Genomic DNA, 16039 nt, shown 5'->3' on the forward strand with positions numbered 1-16039 from the left:
GAGGCTTAATCTACTGTTTGCAGATCTCGCCAATAGATTTGGAATATCCGAGTCTTATGCGTGCACCATTTTCAATCAAAGACTCTCCTTTATGGCTTCAAAACTGAAAAACTTGAATTGTTTGGCTTCCACGTGAAACAATTAGAGCCACCATGCCAAAATCTTTTCGTGAGAACTATCCGAAAACCACAGTCATAATTGATTGCGCTGAAACTTTCATCCAACGAGCAAAAAACTTGAAGACAAGAGGAGAAACATACAGCCACTAGAAGTCCAACAACACAGAAAAGTATTTGGTTGGTATTGCATCACATGGACAGATTATGTTTATATCTAAAGGCTTTGGAGGAAGATCTAGTGATAAAGCAATTGTGGAAGAGTCTGGCATTTTAAATTACCTTCTTCCTGGGGATGAAGTTATGGCGGATCGAGGTTTTGCCATTGATGACTTACTCTTTCCATTGAAAGTGAAACTTAATATTCCAGCTTTTACGAAAGGTAAAGACCAACTTTCAGAAGAGGATGTAACAGAGATGAGACGAATTGCCACTGTACGGATTCATGTGGAACGGGCTATTAGACGTTTAAAAGTGTTCCGCATACTTAGTCAGGTAGTTCTCGTTACCTCTGTTAAGAAACTCAGTGACTACTTGATTGTTTGTGCTGCATTGGTTAATCTGAGATCTGACCTTATCAAAGATAAAGATGATAACTGATGGTTATGCTAAAATTTTAAACTCTAGTCAGCTTCACTAATGTTAATGATGCATGCATTAACAGATTATAATATGATATTATATACAAGTTCATAAACTCTAGTCAGCTTCACTAATGTTAATGATGCATGCATTAACATATTGTAATATGATATTATGTACAAGTTCATAATGTTATATTTTTTCACAGCCTTGAAATGTCTTGAATGCCAATGTATTTTGGACATATATTTGATTAAACTTTGTAAATTACAACCATATTTGGAAATTCAGTATCATTGATATGATATACTGTACATTATAGTAATACTAGCTCTAAGTTTTTGGTATAGAATTTTGTTGTTGCAAAATTGCATAGGCTTTTAATGAAGTAAAATTACATTTATTGTCTTCCCGAACAAAAATTGATTTCTATATATAATGCTTTATATTCAATAGAACCAAAATCCTTATTTTGATGAAATCTTGAACTTAATTTTGATTTTATCAATGACTATGGTTAAAGTTGCATACAAAACTATCATAATAGCACATATTTACAACAAAATAAAACTTTCAGATTGAGAGCTATCATAACTTTAAAGTGAATGTCATATTTATTATCAAAATATTTGTGTATGATTAAAGTTAATACTGTAAATACTGTGTGTGGTTTTATCACTTGTTTTGAATATCCACGCCTGCTAATCAATCAATTGCATAACAAGAGATTATGTATAGAAATCAAAAGAGATCGATTTCCGGTTATGCAATTGATACCCAAATTTCACATGCATAGATGGTAAGTTGTCTCAATGCAAGGAATTTTTTGAGATTTTAATTAAAATGTAAGATTGTGATTCGATGAGTAATTCTATTTTCTATTGCTTTACACTCTTATAAAATGCAAGGGTGATCGATTAGCGACGATTTTTGTTCTGAAGCGAGGGTCGGTAGAACGAAAACGCTGTCTGGGAATCGTATTTACCGACAGGAATTTGTGTTCATTTCATTTTAAACATAATTGTCAATGCTCATCATTAGTTCGCAATATTTGCAACCTTTGCAGCATAATTTGGACTTTGATTTGTGTATTATTTAGCCAATATACGTTGAAAATGACGTCGCTTATGCAAGTGATCCAAAAGTTGTGAAGGAGAATTTAGGTTATGCATGAGAGTAAGAAAAAAAACTTTTATGCCTTATACATAAATCATTTCTGAGACTGTCTAACTCTTTGCAATCACTTTTTTCTAGTATTGGCTTCAGTTCATATTTGCAACCACATTCCGCCAACAGTTTTTTTTTTTGCTTGTGAATGAAACTAAAATTCCATATTATTTTACACTCAATATTTCTACAATGTATGTAAAGGATTTTCATCATTTATGACACTTCAAAGTAAGTTGTCTTTTGTTGTGAAATATACTTTGGCTAGTAAAGATAATCTAAGTGAAATATACTTTAAGTAGGTACATGTATTACTATGTAGTACTGTTGATATATCGCATCTTAATCAATATATTGATACAGTATAATTTGTCCAAACCGGCCTCTGAGTACTCCGGCGCTCTGTCAATTCCGGCCACAAAATATAGTCCCTAACATTTCTTTAACAAATCCTTTATTAATAATTCCCTGTACTCCGGATACTGCGTATTCTGTATATCGGCCGGCTTGCACAGTCCCAACTGCTATCAATTAACTTTAATTATCCTGTGTAAACCGGCCCCTCGATGATGCATCACCCTAATTGTTGCGGTCAATGGTATTCCGTGTACACAAGGTCCCAACTGCTCGTAATTAGCTCTAATTATCGCATTTAAACCAGCCACCCCACGATGACCCACCTGTTGGTATTCGGTCGATCACACGCGGTGTACACAAAGGGTGTCTCAAGGGAAGCCACAGGTAAGTAAAAGAGTGCAACTGGCGATGAGTCGCGATCAGTTTAAAATAAAACCAGATTTTTAGGGGTGCACTTTTCAATTATGACAGCACCAAGCACGAGGTAATGGCGCCCTCCCCCTAATGACAGAGACGAGAACTGACATTAAAAGACAAAGTTCAATTAATCGATGAATTCGATACATTCTTGGAATAAAACAAAATCGGCAACAATCCCGTTATGTTTTCCAAAAGAAGGGTTTCCCCTCGTGGACTTCTCGGAGCTCTACGGCGAGTCAGACAGTGGTTAGCACAACTCGCCATGTCCGGTCGATCACTCGGCATTACATTAGTTTCCGTTTCACAAATTGAGACAGTTGAAAGCGATACATTTACAATGAAAGCTGGGAAAGACAAATTTTAAACGAACACAACACAAACTTGACGAACGTACATAATGTAGCACTTGATAACGGCGATGATGTAGACGAAATCGACAATTTACCAACAGAAAATTGCGCGAATAATTCTCAGATTTTAAACTGTTTAATAAAAATTGAATTTTTTTTCAAATGAGCACGACAATAAAACACTGACATTTATATTTTTACATTTTGTGTAATATATTACAACGTTAGCAATCATTACACACGTATGCATAGATAGTGAATACAAGGGAAGCAACTCTCATTCTTGTCAACATTCTGCACTCCGGACTCTGTGCAAACCGGCCAATTTCTTTGGAACCACACATAGCCGGTTTAGACAGATTATACTGTACTTATCGCAATTCACCTTTGAATTAGAACGCTTTACCCGATATAGTATTGCGTTGTGTGACGACACAATTGAATGAGACAATTGAACATTTTGAATGACATGTTTGATGTAATACAACAAGAATTTTCATTGGCCGATTACAGCCCGCCCACTTTCTCGAGCAGATTCAGTGTAGCTGGAGAACTGTACATAGCTCTCAGAAAAGATCCACCTCTTATAAAACCCTTCGATTTACGGGTCACAAAAAGCTGCGGATGGTTGAGCTAGGCTTGAAATCGGTGTATTCTTGTGTTGCTGTCTCATAAACTCAATAAAAAAAATCTTAACATATTTTCCTACTACATGTATACTTGTGTCCAAACATACCTTCAAATATTCATTAAAGCCACACACCACCCGAAAACTCGCAGCTTCAAATGATTTCGTTTGTTGACGTAGCCATGTTAGGTAGCCGGTCAATTCGAAATCTTGCTATTAGTATCTATTCATAAAATCGGTTGTAAGTTATGTATTCGCTCTTCATTTATTATCAACACGAATAATTACCGTAATAGAAATTAAAACATTTTTGTACCAGTTTTTGTAATTAGGTAAAATAAGCTCTAGATGAACGAAAATGCTACATAAGCCCATTAGATGGAGATCGGCCGGCGTGGCCGCTCATGACTAATGAAAGCCGCACTGCCGTGAGTTTAGCTATTTGCATAATTATCATTTAATAGGACTGGGGTTGTATATTATTTAAACAATTTAGCTAAAATATTTGTGGGGTATTAGTACACATCTAGACGCTATTGTGCCAATATGGAAATGAACCGGGATTCGAATTTACTGGCTACCTAACATGGCTACGTCTACGAACGAAATCATCAAAAGCTGTGATCGAGTTTTTGGGTTGTATGGGGCTTTAATAAATATTTGAAGGTATGTTTGGACACAAGTATAGTACGAAAATATGTAAGGAATTTTTTTTATATTAAATTTATGATACAACAACATAAGAATACAACTTTTTCTCTTTCTTCCTTTGAAGTTTTTTTTCCATCTAGCATCTGACCGTCATGTTCCCAAATGCTGACTACTCCCGTATAAGGGAATTTGGCAATCGGAACTCCTCGAATGTCTCGCGCACTCGACATAGATCTCGGATGTAATACGGTGGCATCCATGAGTGAATTTGATGCATTGCCAATTGGCAATGCATCAATTTCACTCATGGATGCCACCGTATTACATCCGAGATCTATGTCGAGTGCGCGAGACATTCGAGGAGTTCCGATTGGGGAATTTGGGCGGACTTATACATATGGACCAATGAGAGTTTCTGTTGCATTTCGCAATTGTATTACAAACAGATTCAATTGTGTCGTCACACAACGCAATACTATATCGGCCGAAGCGTTCTAATTCAAAGGTGAATTGCGATAATAAATGATGTTTGAAATATAAGGTCTGTGGATTTTGAAACCTTAACAGAGATTGGCAATATTCATTCTTGCATATAATTTTACTTACTCTGATTACAAATACAGCATTCATTAATCATGCTTCATTTCATTTTTTTCGGCACAAGTATTTATGTGTAACTCTATTGAATATCCTAAAAATCAGGTTTCTTTTGTAGCTGTAACACTAGTACTAAGATGGGGGAGCTAAATCATACTGCTAAATTTAAGAATTTTAAACTTTATAACAATCTATATTGTTATAAAACTTTATAACAATCTATATTGTTATAGAAAGTCTAGATTTAATTAATTTTAAACTTTACAGGTAACAAAATTTAACAGTACAATTGTTTAGAGTTGATCTGCCCAGCCCAACATGTAGAAACAGCAAAAGGATTTTGTATTGCTTATAAACAAGTAGTGTCACATCTTAACACCACGTAATATTTCTTTTTCATTCGACAATTAAACGGGTAAAAAAAAAACGATAATCGTATAATCGAAGTTTTAAGTTTTTTCATCTTTTATGTGCATTGTGATCGCGTTCTTTTTTTTTTTGACATGCTAATACTACCTGGGCCCTTGATGATGCTAAGACTAACTACATACCATGCCCGAGTCTCCAGAATAAACATTAAATTTGATAGGGTTCTTTACCGAAAAGGAATACAGTTTATGAAGTAAAAAGTAAATGAATAAAGTATGTTGCATTCATTGTACACAGTATGCTTTGAACTGAAGGACTGGAAAAGTACACACAATAAAAGCGGAATTACTTCAATAATTAATGAATCTTCTTTTTCTTTCAATTTTTCACAAGTTCAACTCGCATATCAATTTCTTGTACTTTGATTAAAAAATATATCTGAAGGTTAGTTCATAAAAACATTAACAGTTACTTTTAAATAACTTAAATTATGACTTTTGAAACTTTTTTGTCTTACTCTTATGCATAAGGGCTGTTCCATTAAAACATATGAGGTACCCGGGGACGGCAATTAAAAAAAAATCTATGGGTGCTTGTCATTGGTAGAAAATTGCATATATGGTGGGTACCTACTGCCAGAAAACTGCATCTGTGGATGGTTGTTTTGATAAAATCTTTATTTTTTACCGAAACTGAGAGGAATGCAACAAGAGAAGGGAAGGGATGAAAGTAGAATGTGAAACAAACGCCGTTTTCTGTCTTCATTTTATCTCGGTCGATGAGGTTCTGCGATCCGGTTATCGTTTCCAGTTTGACTCTAAAATTATAGCGACCGGAAATTAGGATTATCTCCCTTGTCCAAAATGGAAAACAAAACGTGCTCGTGGTCCATTGAAATGGTTTTTGATTTTTTCTAGCTGCAATAATGTAGCCTTATCCAATTTTTTTTTATTCTGACGTTTTCGGGATGAGGCTACAATTCCATAGGATCTCCGTAATGGTGCAAAATAATTTTATGAATAACCGATAATAAACTCTGCACTGTGTATTAGTGTAACGTATTTACATTAACTTCTGGGATCGTACCTGGTCAATTCCAGGGTTTGGGGTATTCAACAATAACTAATTTAAACTAATTGGTATGATTTTACTGGACTGCCAAATATACAAATATGTCCTAACCTTATCTAGGTTAATTATCATCAAACAGAGAATCACTATATCAATCAGAGGCAAGCAACGATAAACTGGTAGTGCTAACTTAACAAAATGCAGAGCCCAGTCGCCCTCGGATTACCTTATATACTGTAGGACGCCTTATTCAGGACGGACAGTATATGTGGTAGCCCTTCAACCACTACACTCACTGTAGGATGCCTTATTCAGGACGGACAATGAGTATAGCGGCCTGGACGACGGTCTGTTCAGCCAATGCGGACGACACCAAAAACGAACTATGGCTAGCCTCTTTACTGGAGGTCAACCTCTTCGTGGCAGGGCAGACTTCTGATGGCCTTCCAAATTCACTCTCTAACTGTAAGAACAGGCGAGGAATTGTTTATTATGAATACTTTATTAGTACACATAATCTCGTCCACAACTTGGCTGGGTCTTCTATCTGAATGACACAGACGACTGCGGAGTCTCGGTATTTATACACAAATGAGATCACGTGATATAAACAGTGACTAATTAAGAACTCCGCATGGTAGTACCTCAAATATCCGGAATCATTACACTAGTCCCAAATGTTGTTTACAGTTACACCAAAAGGAGTACCAACTTTGTGCTCGGGCATGTCTAATAAAGGTGTTTTTCATTAAATATAATGTACAGCATGCAAAATTCCTCGTCTGCTCCGCCATGCTTGTTATCGCGAAATCTCGTAGGTGGATCTAATGAAAAAGCTAAACATTGACAATCAGCGCGAAAATGTAGTCACTTGAGCCACTTCGACAAAGAAAGGAAAATCATATTGTTGCAGAAAGAATTTACACTCTGCTGTTCGGTTTTTAACGTGATATTAAATTCAAACCTTTTCAATACCGACGAAATAGCTTTCGCCTCCATACTTGTCCATTGATGTAAATACTACTTTATATGACATATGCAAATGACTTGACAATCGGAAGTTGAAACTTCAGTACATCAAACATGGCGCACAAATATGAATCGAGAAATTGGAATTTATCGAAATTGTTGAAAATGGTAGAATAGAGCCTCACAAATCTTAAGTTGCAGGTTGTAAATTTATATATTGACTAAGAAACATAGAATATCATTTTACTTACGTAAAGAGACACGTTTTCTTGTTTTTTAATACTCAAAATACTAGTCAATTTTAAAACTTTTGATAGTTGTTTTTGAACATTTACAATACTAGGCTTTTTATGAACAGGTAGACTTATAAAATTAATTTAGTTCATCATGTTTAAGAAAGACTGTCTTGATAAAATAAATTGATGGTTCTATGATCAAGCTTCATTGATGGCCAGTTATTTGAATGGTGATGACACCGAAGATACTCTTCTCTTTACTATCATGCTTGGGAACATCTGAAAATAGACCTCTATTCAGGGGTTATAAATAGTCATTCATACATATTGAATTTAAAGAAAAAGTGTATTTCACATTTATTTCACTTCTATGGGTGGTGCCGCACTATCTAAAATTGCTTCTGTGAGTGGTCCCTCATTACATTTTTATGCTTCTATGGGTGGTTACTCAAATTTTAAAGTGCCTTCCCCGGGTACCTCATATGTTTTAATGGAACAGCCCTAACCTAAATTCTCCTTCATAACTTTTGGATCGCTTGCATAGGCGACGTCATTTTCATCATATATTGGCTAAATAATACACAAATCAAAGTCCAAATTATGCTGCAAAGGTTGCAAATATTGCGAACTAATGGTGAGCATTGACACTTATGTTTAAAATAAAATAAACACAAATTCCTGTCGGTAAATACGATTTTCTGACAGCGTTTTCGCTCTACCGACCCTCGCTTCAGAACAAAAATCGTCGCTAATCGATCACCCTTGCATTTTATAAGAGTGTAAAGCAATAGAAAATAGAATTACTCATCGAATCACATTCTTACATTTTAATTAAAATCTCAACAATTCCTTGCATTGAGACAACTTACCATCTATGCATGTGAAATTTGGGTATCGATTGCATAACCGGAAATCGATCTCTTTTGATTTCTATACATAATCTCTTGTTACGCAATTGATCAATTAGCAGGCCTGATATCATTAGGCTGCTCCTTTTAGCCTTTTTATTATTGAACATTTTAAGTTTAGAAAAACTGATTACATGTTCAGTAATGAATAACTAACACAGATTAATTGTGAAGACATTTGACTGTATAATTTCAGCAATCATGTTATCAAAAACACAATCTTTATCAATATGCATGTATTCAATTTGAAAATTTGATATATTTTTTACTAATCTTCAATCTGCCAGATTCAAAGTCATCAACTACTCTCGATAAAAGTTTGTTGAAGTAAAATAAGCGTAGTCTTGAAATTGCCGATTCACAAAACTGTTGGTCATGTTGTACTTGAATGACCTTGTATTCATTAGTTGTCCATATAACAAGTTTGCACAACTGCATATGTGTTACATGCAAAGTTAATTGTATTTGTAGGTATTAAATACCCCCTTGAACTATTATGTTTAACATACATTGTACCATTTTCCAAGGATTTCACAACATCATATCTACCAACTGTAAATAAACTGTCAAGTGTCTGGTCATCCTTAAGTATTTCTAAAAGACACTGTGAACCATCAACATCAGTTATTAATTATTCCATCTGGGGAAACACTTAACCAGAGCTCTTCAAATGAAACTATAGTACCTGCATCTTCTATATGCAATCCTGATGAACGCAATTGTTGTTTGGCAAGAATTTCACCTTCCTGGCCATGCTTGGTGAATTTGTTTCCTTTGAAGGAAGGATGTAAGTGTTCTTCAATGAAGTTATCACTGTTTGTAGTGTCGCGGATGGGAACCTTGTTCGCACTTCTGCCAGTTATTCTAATTTTTCTACTGTTGTGCCACATGATACAATTCTGATTCACTTTGTGAAATAGTTGCCATTGATCCATTGATAATGACTTGATTTGAGCATCAGTGAGTTTTATGTACTTATTATAAAATTGACTACACTTTTTACATGATAGATCACCAACATGCTCAGTATGGGGTTCAGAGGAAGGCTCAAATAGAATTGTGTCTACTTTTGCATGCACAGATTTACTTAAAAGTGAATTTTTTAATGAAAATAATTCTTTAAGTTCAGAATTTTCCACAAAATATTTTAGAGATTGGTGAGACACAAACATTGGAAATACTGATTAATATGTGTTCTGTGGTTTTTCAGCATTATTGTTAACATCACTGCCATATTTAGGTTTTTTAAAGTCCATCTCCTCCAGTACACCCGGCTCCAGGTTTCTCATTGAGCCCTTGTTCCATTGCATATGCTCATCGGTACAGGACTTTCCTGTTAGATCCAACTTCACAGCATATTCAATTTTCCAGAGAAGTGCACCTACGTGGCTACACGTTTTACTGTTCCCCGCCATGCATGAACAGCCACCGGTTAAAGTCGTGCCAACCATGTCACAGAGTACCCATGAATGTGAAAGTCTGAGTTTACTTTTTGTGACGGGCGCACTTCTGATTTTAGAACAACCCTATCTTTGATGGCGAAATGGAGAATTTTCCCAACAGAACCGCTCTTAAAATAATTATGACTGTCCAACGATTCGTAATTTTTCATTTCTTTGCCGTCATAAGCTCTACTCAAAATCAGATAATTGTAAATATCGCCATACTCTACTTGTGGCCATTCGCGAATATCATCCTTCCATTCTTGGTGTTTGACGTCTTTTGGGGACAAAATCAATCGATCCATGTCATTTTTACATTGATGTTGATTCATATTTTAGGTAAACAAAAGATCTGATAGAGTTTCATATAGTATACTGTGGTAGTGAGCTTAGTATTACAGTTGTATATGTTACCAGTGAATGGTTGCTACGGAGTTCGATTAACCAGCGTCACAGATGTAATGGCGGCTACGTTAGAAACGACACCTCTCGGGGTGAAATTTTACTAAGGGAAGTAACTGGAAAAAGTCGTGTATAGTTATACATATACATTTATATATCTCATAAAATTCAAGATTCAACAGAAATCAGAAATTCAAACAACATTAAAGGAAAACATGGAGATGATTTGGCTAAATTTAAATATTATGTTTCTCAGAAACTTTCAGAGTCGTCCACTTCTGCTTCATACTTAGATATTTTATTGAAAGTAGATATTAACGGCAAACTAGCAACTCAACTTTATGACAAACGGGATGATTTCAGCTTCTCCATCGTCAACTTCCCATATTTATGTAGCAATATTCCTTTATTACCTGCATATGGTGTTTATAGATCTCAACTGATTCGATATGCAAGAGCTTGTTCTGCGTTAAGTCAGTTTTTAAATCGAGGCAATCTACTAGCTGACAAACAAGTTGATGGTACAAGAGTTTCAACAGTCTCATTTATAGTCAGCATTTCGCAAATTCTATGGTCATTATAACGATCTAGTTTGCCAACCTCTATCTATTATATACTTCGCCGCCCTTGGGGCTAGTGATACTTTTAACTAATAATCAGGTGTTGACCTCTTGTAGAGGACTTCTCATTAAATAGTATATACTGTATACAGTGATATGTGAAACATTGGGCTATATACTGTATACAGCGATATGTGAAACATTGGGCTATATACTGTATACAGCGATATGTGAAACATTGGGCTATATACTGTATACAGCGATATGTGAAACATTTGGCTTCTGTTTATGTGTTATGTATTCCTTTATATACAGACTGCCACTGAGTCCAAGTTGGACTCATTCCTGCAGCCATTTGAAGACACACTGTGGATTTTGGTGGCTTTATCTGTACATGTCGTTGCTCTGGTTCTGTACCTCCTAGACAGATTCAGCCCCTTTGGAAGATTTAAGCTAGCTAAAAATAATGACACTGAGGAAGATGCCTTGAACTTGTCAAGTGCCATGTGGTTTGCTTGGGGAGTACTACTAAACAGTGGTATAGGAGAAGGTAAGATATTGTTATGAAGTGGTATTAAAATGACAATGTACTACTATACAGTGATAGTGTGATGTCGGTATACAGTGATAGTATGATGTCAGTATACAGTGATATTATCATGTCAGTATACAGTGATAGTGTGATGTCAGTATACAGTGATAGTGTGATGTCGGTATACAGTGATAGTGTGATGTCAGTATACAGTGATAATGTGATGTCGGTATACATTGATAGTATGATATCAGTATACAGTGATAGTGTGATGTCAGTATAATATACAGTGATAGTGTGATGTCAGTATACAGTGATATCATCATGTCAGTATACAGTGATAGTGTGATGTCAGTATACAGTGATAGTGTGATGTCAGTATACAGTGATAGTGTGATGTCAGTATAATATACAGTGATAGTGTGATGTTGGTATATAGTGATAGTGTGATGTCTGTATACAGTGATAGTGTGATGTTATTATACAGTGATAGGGTGATGTCAATATACAGTGATAGTGTGATGTCAGTATACAGTGATAGTGTGATGTCAGTATACAGTGATAGTGTGATGTCAGAATACAGTGATAGTGTGATGTCAGTATACAGTGATAGTGTGATGTCAGTATACAGTGATAGTGTGATGTCGGTATACAGTGATAGTGTGATGTCAGTATACAGTGATAGTGTGATGTCAGTATCATATACAGTGATAGTGTGATGTCGGTATACAGTGATTGTGTGATGTCAGTATACAGTGATAGTGTGATGTCGGTATACAGTGATAGTATGATGTCAGTATACAGTGATAGTGTGATGTCAGTATACAGCGATAGTGTGATGTCGGTATACATTGATAGTATGATATCAGTATACAGTGATAGTGTGATGTCAGTATAATATACAGTGATAGTGTGATGTCAGTATACAGTGATAGTATGATGTCAGTATACAGTGATATTATCATGTCAGTATACAGTGATAGTGTGATGTCAGTATACAGTGATAGTGTGATGTCAGTATACAGTGATAGTGTGATGTCAGTATAATATACAGTGATAGTGTGATGTTGGTATACAGTGATAGTGTGATGTCTGTATACAGTGATAGTGTGATGTTATTATACAGTGATAGGGTGATGTCAATATACAGTGATAGTGTGATGTCAGTATACAGTGATAGTGTGATGTCAGTATACAGTGATAGTGTGATGTCAGAATACAGTGATAGTGTGATGTCAGTATACAGTGATAGTGTGATGTCAGTATACAGTGATAGTGTGATGTCAGTATCATGTGATAGTGTGATGCCGGTATACAGTGATTGTGTGATGTCAGTATACAGTGATAGTGTGATGTCAGTATACAGTGATTGTGTGATGTCAGTATACAGTGATAGTGTGATGTCAGTATACAGTGATAGTGTGATGTTGGTATACAGTGATAGTATGATGTCGGTTTGATATACAGTGATAGTGTGATGTTATTATACAGTGATAGGGTGATGTCAATATACAGTGATAGTGTGATGTTGGTATACAGTGATAGTGTGATGTCAGTATGATATAGTGATAGTGTGATGTCAGTATACAGTGATAGTGTGATGTCAGAATACAGTGATAGTGTGATTTCAGTATACAGTGATAGTGTGATGTCAGTATCATATACAGTGATAATGTGATGTCGGTATACAGTGATTGTGTGATGTCAGTATACAGTGATAGTGTGATGTCGGTATACAGTGATAGTATGATGTCAATATACAGTGATAGTGTGATGTCAGTATACAGTGATAGTGTGATGTCGGTATACAGTGATAGTGTGATGTCGGTATACAGTGATAGTGTGATGTCAATATACAGTGATAGTGTGATGTCAGTATACAGTGATAGTGTGATGTTGGTATACAGTGATAGTATGATGTCGGTTTGATATACAGTGATAGTGTGATGTTGGTATACAGTGATAGTGTGATGTCAGTATACAGTGATGGTGTGATGTCGGTATACAGTGATAGTGTGATGTCAGTATACAGTGATAGTGTGATGTCAGTATAATATACAGTGATAGTGTGATGTCAGTATACAGTGATAGTGTGATGTCAGTATACAGTGATAGTGTGATGTCAGTATACAGTGATAGTGTGATGTTGGTATACAGTGATAGTATGATGTCGGTATGATATACAGTGATAGTGTGATGTCATTATACAGTGATAGGGTGATGTCAATATACAGTGATAGTGTGATGTCAGTATACAGTGATAGTGTGATGTCAGTATGATATACAGTGATAGTGTGATGTCAGTATACAGTGATAGTGTGATGTCAGTATCATATACAGTGATAGTGTGATGTCGGTATACAGTGATAGTGTGATGTTGGTATACAGTGATAGTGTGATGTCAGTATACAGTGATAGTATGATGTCAGTATACAGTGATATTATCATGTCAGTATACAGTGATAGTGTGATGTCAGTATACAGTGATAGTGTGATGTCAGAATACAGTGATAGTGTGATGTCAGTATACAGTGATAATGTGATGTCGGTATACAGTGATAGTGTGATGTCTGTATACAGTGATAGTGTGATGTCAGTATGATATACAGTGATAGTGTGATGTCATTATACAGTGATAGGGTGATGTCAATATACAGTGATAGTGTGATGTCAGTATACAGTGATAGTGTGATGTCGGTATACAGTGGTAGTGTGATGTCAGTATGATATACAGTGATAGTGTGATGTCAGTATACAGTGATAGTGTGATGTCAGTATACAGTGATAGTGTGATGTCGGTGTACAGTGATAGTGTGATGTCGGTATACAGTGATAGTGTGATGTCGGTATACAGTGATAGTGTGATGTCAGTATACAGTGATAGTGTGATGTCGGTGTACAGTGATAGTGTGATGTCAGTATACAGTGATAGTGTGATGTCAGAATACAGTGATAGTGTGATGTCAGTATACAGTGATAGTGTGATGTCAGTATACAGTGATAGTGTGATGTCAGTATAATATACAGTGATAGTGTGATGTCAGTATACAGTGATAGTGTGATGTCAGTATACAGTGATAGTGTGATGTCAGTATAGTCTGATGTCAGTATAATATACAGTGATAGTGTGATGTCAGTATACTTCTGTACAGTGATAGTAGATATACAGGTGACTCAAGAACTCAAAGTTCAAGGGACTTTGATAAAGCAAGACCTTGAAAGTCAAGTCAATTTTGGCAATAGAATATCCTATGGTTGAGTGAATGGCTGATTATCTTGAGAATCACTATTGAATAATTAGGGGTTTATTACGTTTTTGTCAGAATTTTTATAACGTAATACTGAGTCCTGGCATCTTGGGACAACATAATAACCATGTCTATTTTATATACTAGGTTTGTTAAGAAATGGTTTTGTGCTTTAAAATTCTAACATAATATGCCGAATTCGGTCTAACGTAAAATAAACCGGCCAGGAACGTAAAATCTATGTTCCACTGTACATGTATTTAAAAAAAATTTCTGTAGTTATTTGAACAATTCAAGAGATGTATTGACAAGTCAGATGCAATGTACAATAGACACATATGCAGTATTGTACTAAGATTGCACCAAGATTGACATGATTTTGTGTCATGTATTATAATGAATAAACATCAGACAGGCATATCATGTGTCATGGTGGTGCACTTTATTTATTTTACAACACAGGAACTCCTAGAAGTTTCAGTGCAAGAGTTCTTGGTATGGTGTGGGCTGGCTTTGCAATGATCATTGTGGCATCCTACACAGCAAATTTGGCAGCCTTCCTAGTGTTGGACAGACCAGAGGCCTCCATTACAGGAATTGATGATGCCAGGGTAAGAATCATTTTCTTTCATTACCCCCATACATTCATTGCGAAAAGTAATATACTAGTAACGGGACCCGATTATGTGTGGGCGAGTATATGTTTGAATGTGTGTGTAACACTGAGCTTGTAGACATGCAACACTCCACATGTTATGCTTGATTGATTGTAGGTGTGTCACTAAAGCTGACATGAATTCATAATATAGTATTCTTTATGTCCGCCATATTTTTCTGCTTATTAGCCATATTGTGGCGTCGATGGCCTAGTGGTTAGGCTGTCAGACTCTCCACTGAAAGGTTGTGGGTTTGAGTCCTGGCCGCGGCAGGGCCGACATTGTGTCCTTGGAAAAGGCACTTTACATGAATTTCTTTACTCCACCCAAGTGTAAAAGGGGTACCTGGCTATAGACAGTGAAAGATATTGTTAGAATGTTAGTGCTCTAGCGCCTGTAACGGCAGCTTGCACTGTATGCTTCTCAGGAAGCTGAGAAAGTTCTAGATTGATATAAGATCTGCCGGGGTAATAATGTATTGTAAAGTGCTTTGAGCAGCATATGCATATGCTGGAAAAGCGCTATATAAAAACCAATCATCAATCATTATATTAGATGAGGGTTCTATTGTTATATGTATCAGAGATCGCATGGTATATAAGGGGACAAATTTTCTTCGCTTCACATAGTATTTCTGATTTACCTGTGCTGGTAGCCTCGACAGGTAACACGATACAGATGTACGTGGTACACTTGTCGAATATTCCAAGTAGTAGTAAAATTTCCTTTATTTTCATAATCCATGAAACAAAACGATAAACTCCATTTGTATTTCTAC

At 35.9% G+C, this 16039-nt stretch overlaps 1 protein-coding gene across 6 annotated transcripts in view; it reads left to right on the top strand.

The window, feature by feature from the left end:
• The window catches only part of LOC125675656 (glutamate [NMDA] receptor subunit 1-like), a 186675-nt gene that overhangs the window by 84100 nt on the left and 86536 nt on the right, over window positions 1–16039 (top strand). For all 6 annotated transcript variants that reach the window (XR_008800963.1, XM_048913438.2, XM_056158088.1 and 3 more), the window contains 2 exons: window positions 11141–11375; window positions 15068–15216. Coding sequence is in view for 5 of the 6 variants with exons in the window: in XM_048913438.2 (XP_048769395.1) it covers window positions 11141–11375; window positions 15068–15216 (384 nt within the window). In the remaining variant the exon portion in view is untranslated. The remainder of the gene's footprint in view (window positions 1–11140; window positions 11376–15067; window positions 15217–16039) is intronic.

This window comes from Ostrea edulis, chromosome 3 (genome assembly GCF_947568905.1).
Source record: "Ostrea edulis chromosome 3, xbOstEdul1.1, whole genome shotgun sequence".
In the NCBI taxonomy this organism is placed as follows: domain Eukaryota; kingdom Metazoa; phylum Mollusca; class Bivalvia; order Ostreida; family Ostreidae; genus Ostrea; species Ostrea edulis.